This window comes from Camellia sinensis, chromosome 15 (assembly GCF_055761805.1).
Source record: "Camellia sinensis isolate YWXY chromosome 15, ASM5576180v1, whole genome shotgun sequence".
NCBI lineage: Eukaryota > Viridiplantae > Streptophyta > Magnoliopsida > Ericales > Theaceae > Camellia > Camellia sinensis.
Window position 1 is genome coordinate 41554466 of NC_138975.1, and position 9138 is coordinate 41563603.

Genomic DNA, 9138 nt, shown 5'->3' on the forward strand with positions numbered 1-9138 from the left:
CGGTGGGTCAAAACTTGGGACTAGGGTACAACATACACTTCGAAGGCCAGAAAATCCAGTGCCTCCTGGCCTTAGCAACTGCCATAACAAAGGGACACTGCATTTTGGTGAGACACATAGATTTATCTACCTTTCATAATCAAAAGCAATGAATCACACATCACCTGGCACAGAATTTGTGCACAAAAAATTTCAGATCTACCTGTCATCTATGGTAACTCTATATTAGGGTTTTGTGCTATATGCTAGTCAATTTGTCCCTGCAATGGCCCTCAGATTTTTACCAGCAATACCAATATCTAATGAAATTATTCATCGGTGCCCTCTCTGTCACGGACACAGTCCAAAAATCCCCAGATGTGGCAAAGCAAGTGCATTAATCTCATTCTTTTCTTTTTTAATCAGAAATGATAGTTTAAGGTACATATCTGAAACCTTATTATGAAAGTTTAAACAGATTATTAAGTGATGATTCCCCATGAACAATCATTCTAAGCAAAATGACATGAAGCCTCAACATCAAAAAATACACTCAGCAATTGAGTCTTTTTCCCAATCATAAATATACAAGTTCACATTCTCCATATTACAAAAATCTGCAAAACAACACTCAATGCAATTCAAATCAGATACACAAACTTTAATATCATTGCTATTATTCATTATAATACAATTAATTCTTCCGACCAACAGGTAAAACTAATCATCATGCAGAAATTTTACTGACAACAATAAGGTCAATAAGGTCATCATTACATCTTTTTTGGTTTTACCACTCGGTAAAATTCGAGTGCGTTAACGTTGCTGCAAAAAATAAAAAAATAAAAAGTAAGTCGGGTATGGGGTAACAAAATTTATTGAACCAAAATTTCAATCTTATGCTGGCAAAAAAAATGAAAACCTTCATATAGGGAGTCTGATGTGCTGGTTCCTCTAAGTCACTGTCTCTGGTCAGTTTCTTGCCAAATTTAAAGGAGTGGCTTGGCACGAGTGGCAGGATCTTCCTTAGATTCTATATAGATCATAAACACATAACCGAGAACCCACAGTAGAATGTAGAGGAAGGGGACCCAAGATAGACAAGCAAAAAGACTCAAAATACTTCCAACGTATTGAGGATCGTTTATTACCCCAAAGGGAAATTCAGTTACCCATGGGATGTTCTTCCCAAAGCGAACACCATAGTAAGTACCTGATTCACCAAGCAATTGGTATACCCTGTAATTGTTTGATGTCTCAGTAAAAGAAGCTAATACATAAATTAAAGATGATATGCAACATTAAAAACATATTAATCACATGGCAAGCACATAAAACTTGCACTGTATTATACGTAGAAACAGTTTCAAGAAATGCTTATAAAAAGTTATGATGCTCGCGTGATTTAAGAAAATGAGATTTATGGTTCGTGAGAACATATTCAATGGCTGTCTGACATGAAATGAGAGAACTTTTTTTTTCTGTGTACTATTTTCGGGAAGAAAAAGTTAGGGGGGAGGGGGTGGTTCAATATTTCCTTCCTACTTATAGCAATCTTTTTGCAATTGCATGACAGAAGAATATTACCAGTTATGGACAAAATCCTATTCTTCCATGAGAACACAGTTGTGTATTTGTTTGGATAAGCTTTTTTACTAGCAATTTAATTTGACTTTAGGCATTTTTCCTAGCATTTAGTTTTGGATTTCAGTAAAAAAGAAAAACACCACACCAAAAGGCCATAAAAAGTATAAAAAAAGAAAAGAAAAGAAGGAATGTTCATTAAAGAAACGCCCATAAAAAATTTTTAAAAAAAATTGAAAAAGGCAACAAAAAAGCTGATCGAAACCATAAACATATGAACACTAACCCTTCAAAACAAGTGTCGTAGCTATGTCAGACAGGGGACACGCCACATGGTGTTTCCCTATATTTATTAAGGCCAAGTTTGGCAACTCAAAAATAATCCATCTTTTTATCTTTTTTCCATCACATCACCTCTCTACTTTTCTGCACATCTTTTCGTAAAAAGACAAAAAGTACACTTATTTAAGTCATTCCAAACAACTCCTAAATTTGTTTTAGAGGACATGCCAGGGACATTCCAGAGACACCAACTAATTTTTTTCCTTAGTATTTTTGATGGATGTTGGATGTTGATTTTTATTTTTTTTAATTTTTTTTGAAGATTAATAGATCATCCATAAAAAAAAAAAATTAAAAAAAAGGATATAAATGATAAGTATTAATTTAAAAGTGATTTTTTATATCAAATTAGTATTAGTTTTTGTTAATTTTGATTGTTTGTACATGTAATATTAATTTACATAGCAAATAAAAATATATGAAAAAAATATTTTATTGTCGTGTCTGTGTCCTCATTTTTTTTTTGAAATTACCGTGCTCCGTATCCATGCCCGTGTTTGTGCTTCTTAGCCATAAACAGTCCCTCTTCACTGATATTGACATGTAGTGTTGGCTCCAATGCAAATAAAAAGGGGAACACAAAAGGCTCTAAACCATTTTTACAAGATCCAGTTGCAACTATTCCTACTTTAAACGATCCATGTGCGACTAAACTAGCAACTACCTTTGCAATCCCTCAATGGAGCGGATGTCTGACCAATCTGCGGACAAAACTTGGCTCCACATAAAATTTACCTTTTTTTTTTTTTTTTTTTTCCTTCTTTTCTTGATCAGTTAATTGTAAGAAGTCATGTCTTAAAACTTGGGCATTTTGTACCAGCATTCTCTAGACTCATCTAATTGCAGCACTGGAAAGCTGGTCTAACTATCCTGTCTCATATTCCCCTTTTACACCCATACGTTCTACTCATTTTCTCCTTACTACTTTCTACATGAAAGACCTATATGGTTACCATTCCTCTCTGTACAGGCCTTAACGGATATCCATGGGTTTGAATCACAAAGCCAACTAGGCTCCCCTCATCATAATGGCTGTATAATTATGTCATTGCCTATCTTCCTCACCTTCTTTTGTATTGCCTCCCACTATGTCAATGAAACAAGAAAGCAACTAACAAAGAAACATTCATAGGTTTTGGTGATTGTTGAATAGCTTGATATACATTGGTGGGCCTGTATCCTATCAGTTTAAGCATTTGGGACAATTTGATAATTTAATATGATATTAGAGCTCAGGTTGAGAGATGTCTTGGGTTCAAGTCTCTCCATTGCCATTTGGTATTTTATCCCCATTTGGTTTCTTTTTCTTTGTTTGGTTCTCTCTTTGTCTCTACACGTGCAAGATGGGGTTACATGTTAGGGAAGTTGTTGAATAGCTTGATATATATTGTTGGCCACATCCTAACAACTTAAGCTTTTGGAACAATTGGTAACTTAATAGTGATATCAAGAAAAGATGATATGGAGGAACGTGTCCATACTTGAAACTACATCCTAGAATATGCATTCATACACAACGCTACAGAGTCCATCCTCTCTTCCGCTTCCCACTCTTTCCATGAACCACCCTCATACAGCATTTAAGCATGAATGCTGCTTTTGCTCCACATTAGAGTTTCCAAGAGTGAGAGAGTATCAACTTCTGACCCAAGGTCTTGTATCTAACCTGAAAGTTCAACTACTCTGTGAGAGTGCAAAACTTATGGAACCCCTTTTCTTATATCTGCCCAAGTCTTCCCCAATTGTTCCTCGTGAATGTTACGAGAAACAGTTACTTTCATGGGAGCACAATATTTACTCTTTCCTACAAACTCCTCTGCTAATAAAATGTTGCCAATTGCATTTTGCTAGGCATTGCAATTCTCCCATTGATGCAGTGTACATTACTCGACCATCTCAATGTTTACTTTGTCCAATTTTATCACCATGAAAACAAGATTTCTTGAGGCAGTTTTAGTTAATAGTTATATGTGAATTAAGAAGAAATAAAGAAAATCATAGATATTAGGAAAAAAGTAAAAAACTAAAAAAAAAAATAATAATAATAATAATAAAAAACATTGAATATAACAACTCAAACCAGATCAAAGTGGCCAGAACAGGCCCAAATGGCCAAAACAACATAAAGTAGGCTAAACATTTTGCGTCCATATTAAAGTAAGAAGATTGTGAGGACTAGTTGTATTGGTTCTACTCCACACAAAGGAAGGCACATTGGGGGGAGCCTTACTCCAACCCTTAGTTGCATGAAGCGGAAGCCGGGGAAAAGAAGAGAGGGCATATAGAAGTTTCTTATGTTAGGAAGCGTATATATATTTATTTATTAGATATATAAAGATATTCTAACAATTATTTTTTGCTCCTTAGTTGTAATATATGTATTAAAATATGAATAAATATAAGAGATTCATGTCAACTACAAATTGTTTTCTAAGAAGCACAGACACAAATACGGATACGGATAAGGACACGGGAACACGGAGATTTCAAAAAAATGGGAACACGGACATGGTGGGGATATGGCAATAAAAATATGTTTTCATATATTTTTATTTACTATCTAGATTAATATTACATCCATAAACAATCAATATTACCAAAAACTAACTCTAATTCTATTTTTTTTTTTAAACACTTTTAAATTAACACTTACAATTTATATATTTTTTTATGGATGATCTATTAAGTATTTAAATCTAAGAAAAAAATAAAAAACATTCAACATTCATCAAAAACACTAAATAAAATGGGGGAAAAGACAACTTGGCATGTCCCTAATGTGTTCCTGAAGTGTCCGCATGTCCCCGAAGTGTCTGTGTGTCCAACACGGATACCGCATTTGTTTTGAAGTGTCGGTACTTTATAGATTGTCTTTATTAAGTGTAAATAAATATTATATAAATAGAAACAACTAAAATAAGTTTTGAGTTATTTTTCTTTTGTTTTTATGAGATTTATATGTTTGAGAGGTTTTTATCTCAATTGGAAGCAAGTTTCTTTCTTGACAAGACCAAGTTTCTTAAAAAAAATTTATTTGTGAGCACGTAATCGCATTTCTTACTAAGAAATGCCACTCGAATAGAAGGTTCTTGCTACTAAGCCAACCACCCCTTCCACGGGGAAGCAAAACACCTCCCCTGCACACACAATATTTGATAAAACACCCAAAAAGGGTACCCAATTCCTTCTCTGCTCATCCCCAAATTGATACAACTACCCACAAGCCCTGTTTCCCCTATGTCAATTCACCCTCCAGATGCTTATCTAACCCAACATCAAAACATAAGGATGATAGGGTCACACTCCCAAAACCCCTCTCCAGCAACCTATAGGAAGCATCCGGACTTCTCCCTTCTTCAAAAAGATCAATCGTCTTCTACCTTAGCTTGGAAGATCACCATTGTATTAGAGAACCCGATATGTTATGGTTCTTACGCACTACCACCTAAGGCGGTTTACTAAATCCAACCTCTCTTTTTTACATTCAAGAATAATAGTGTAACGATGATCCTTGATGCCTAAACATTTAGCTATAGGATTTGGAAAAAGGAATCGTACTTAACAACCCATTTAGATTGGGTAGAAAAGAAAAGAAATGCATCTCTCTTGATCCATATTACTCGTTTGGAGAAGCAAAGAGGACAGACATGTAGTGAAATGAGAAGAAATGGAAAGAAACTCATTTTTCTCATAGCCCCTATTTGAATCTCTCCAAAAGTTGAGAGATTGGGAAAGAAAATAAACCAACTAAATACTAATTTGTTATAGTACTACACCTTTAGATATAGAAGAAATAAAAAGACTAACACCTATAAAAGGTTAATTTGGTAATATAACATGATATCATTTCCTTTATATAGCTTAACCAAACAAGATTGAAAAGAAATAAATATCTCCTTTTTTCTTTTCTCTCCTATTATCCAAATAAGATAAAAAGAAATCACAATCTCTTTTCTTTTCTCTCATAACTTACATAATCATTTCTTTATGTTTCTTTCCTAAGTTACCAAACATAGTGCTAGTGTCAAGAAATCTTCAAAACATAAAGGATTTGGAGCTGGGAGAGATTATATCACCCACTACCAATTTACCATACATTCAATTTTAAGCTACTCAACCTCACATCACAACCATGTTAAGTGTGCATTGTGATGCTATAGATATATTTTATCTTCAAATATAAATCAGATTAAGTAGCAAAATAATTAAAGCCCATTTGGTGTAGCTTTTAGAACGGAATATAGGTTTTAAGCATAAACTTCTAACATGTTTGCTGCAGTGAATAAGATCATAAATTTAAGCTATTTCAAACATGGTTATTTCAGCTAAACTAAAGCCTGCTAAATATCAACAATACTACAAATCCATCCTTATCAATTTACCCAGAGAAAGAAATGAATGGCTCGGATTCATTTCATATTCATGTGTATCCGACTTCATCAATTCAATCTCCATCACACAAATTTGATAAATTCGTAATGGTGTGTTCCTAACATTTTTCACTAAACATAAATCCATTCCGAACTGAGTTACTGAAATTATTTAGGTAATATTTGTTTTAGTTTTTTAAAACATGATTTAGATCAAAAAAAATGAAAAAATTTGTTTGGTCAATAAATTTTTAAAACAAATTTTTAAAATACAACTCAAAACTCAATTTTCTCTCTCCTCTCTCCTTTTTTCTATTATTAATAAATCAATCATTTTTTTTTTCTTTCTCCTCTCTCCTTCTCTTACATTCTACAATTCGAGACTTTTCCCATATTAAGCCTATTTTGCATCTTAATTCCCAAACTAGGCCTAGTTTGGACGGAATTCCCAAACTAAGCTAAAGCGCTATTACAAATTGCGCTTTTACTGTTTGGAGCTCAAAATGTGATAAATAGTGAAAGCGCAAATGCAAACCGCGCTTTTAATTAAGAAAGCGCTGTTGAAAATCACGCTTTTAACATAAAAAAATTTTCTGAAGAAAACGCTATTCGAAATAGTACTTTCACTGTGTATTTGTATTTGGAAGAAAACACTATGTGAAATCGGAAGAAAACGCTATTCGAAATAGCGCTTTCACTGTGTATTTGTATTCGGAAGAAAACGCTATTTGAAATCGCGCTTTAACTGTGCATATCTGGTTTCTTAAGAAAACGTTTAAAATATATTAAAATGTGACCAATGTAAAACACAAATGCTTTGTAGCCCAAATGGTAGTATGCTTGTTTTGCACCATAGTGGCGTGGGTTCAATCCGCGGGAATTGCTACTCTTTTTTTTTTTTTTTTTTTTTCCCCCTTCCACTCACTCTATACTTTATATATTTATTATGTAATTTTTTTATCAAAAAAAAGTAAAATGTTTGTTTGGTTAATTAAAATTTTTTTCTATAAAATACAATTTTTTTCAAAATGTCAACATGATTATTTAAAAAGTATTCAATGTATTTGGTTTGAATTTTTTGGATTTAGTTATTTGAAAACTGAATTTTTTTATTTTCGTATTTTTTTATTTTTAGTGAATATTTTTAAAATTTTAAACATTTTTTTTTTACTTTTTTAGATGCACCTTAGTTAGATGTATCTAAAAAGTAAAAAAATTGTGAAAAAATATTTTACAAAATTAATAAATACATAAAAATACAAAAAAATGTACTGAAAAAAATATTTAAAATTTTAAAAATATTCACTAAAAACAAAAAAATAAAAAAACTCAGTTTTCAAATAACTAAATCCAAAAAATTCAAACCAAATACACTGAATACTTTTAAATTTTAGTTAACCAAACAAACATTTTACTTTTTTTTGATAAAAAAATTACATAATAAATATATAAAGTATAGAGTGAGTGGAAAGGAAAAAAAAAAAAAAAAAGAGTTGAACTAAATTGAAAGATAGCAATTCCCGCGGATTGAACCCACGCCACTGTGGTGCAAAACAAGCACACTACCATTTGTGCTACAAAGCATTTGTGTTTTACTTTGGTTACATTTTAATATATTTTAAACGTTTTCTTAAGAAATCAGATATGCACAGTGAAAGTGCGATTTCAAATAGCGTTTTCTTTCGAATACAAATACACAGTGAAAGCGCTATCTCGAATAGTGTTTTCTTCAGAAAATTTTTTTATATTAAAAGCATGATTTTCAACCGCGCTTTCTTAATTAAAAGCGCAGTTTGCAATAGCGCTTTCACTATTCATCACATTTTAGGCTCCAAACAGTGAAAACGCGATTTGTAATAGCGTTTTAGCTTAGTTTAGGAATTCCGTCCAAACTAGACCTAGTTTGGAAATTAAGATGCAAAATAGGCTTAATATGGGAAAAGCCTCCTACAATTCAATCAATCAAATTTTCTCATCCACCCATCTGTTCAACCAAAAAAAATTAAAAATCATACTAAAACTAATTTCAAAACCCATAATCAAACAAATTCAACTTTCAAAACTCTTTCCAACAACTTATCTTTCAAAACTCATTTAAAAAACTAAACCAAACGGCGCCTTACATTTTCCGGGAAAATTGTACAACTCACCACAAATTTAGAAGGCTTGAGAGAGAGAAAGAATGGGGCACCTGAAGTTGAGGAGCTGGCCGAAGAGGAAGAGGGGCCAGAAGTAGAAAGGAGGGGGCCAAGAGAGAGAAGAGACGGAGAAGAGAGAGAGGAGCTGAATGAGCTTCAAAAAGTGAGAGACTATAGCCATTATTTTTGAAGGGTCTCGACCTTTGCCGCAGAGGTCCACCCATCTCTGAGGGTATATCCAAAGGCAGTAGTAGAAGGGGAAAGGTGACACTACTCCTATGCATGCCACTATTCCCATCTCTCTTTCTCTCAAAAAACCACACTTTCTGTGAATTTAATGGCTTCTATCTCTCTCTCTCTCTCTCTCTCTTGAAAAAATACTTGTCAATGAAAGCCCTAAAGATGACTGTGGTCCTTCACTGTTTGAGCCAGGGCCCAGCTAAAAATTGGGCTGGCTTAATATTTATGGCCTATTTTGAATTGGGTTAAAGAATGCTAATTTTTGCAATGCTTAAATCTCGTGAGTTGGTCCAAAAATGTGCCAAACTTGTGTCCTCAAGCCTCACTTCTCTCTCTGCCCAAGGGAGGATAAGATTCTACACCAAAACATTTGATCTTGTAGAGAAGGTTCTTACCACGTTAGAGCATCAACATGTATCTTCAAAATAATATAAAGTTAAAATATAGCTAATAAATCATCAAATTCTCCCTCTATCAGTCTTAAC

General features: G+C 33.2%; 1 protein-coding gene across 2 annotated transcripts; it reads right to left on the minus strand.

Annotated features, from left to right (window-relative positions):
- Nucleotides 1–519: 519 nt before the first annotated feature.
- Nucleotides 520–8774, minus strand: PLMT (phospholipid N-methyltransferase). 2 transcript variants are annotated; one of them, XR_014356437.1, is made up of 3 exons: nucleotides 8467–8774; nucleotides 902–1218; nucleotides 520–804 (listed from the first exon to the last, which is right to left on the minus strand). XR_014356437.1 is itself a non-coding variant. In XM_082908746.1 (2 exons), the coding sequence occupies exons 1-2, from the start codon at nucleotides 8709–8711 to the stop codon at nucleotides 969–971; spliced, it is 495 nt and encodes a 164-aa protein (XP_082764872.1). In that variant the 5' UTR covers nucleotides 8712–8774; the 3' UTR covers nucleotides 735–968. The 2 variants fall into 2 exon arrangements, 1 of the variants encoding a protein (XP_082764872.1); XM_082908746.1 differs by having other exon boundaries at nucleotides 735–1218.
- Nucleotides 8775–9138: the final 364 nt, after the last annotated feature.

Bases quoted from the DNA above. Each gene is read 5' to 3' on its own strand.
- PLMT (XM_082908746.1), bottom strand. From the start codon at position 8,711: ATGGGAATAGTGGCATGCATAGGAGTAGTGTCACCTTTCCCCTTCTAC. The intron at 1,219-8,466 runs GTGCCCCATTCT...AAACAATTACAG, and splicing joins GGCCAGCTCCTCAACTTCAG to GGTATACCAATTGCTTGGTG.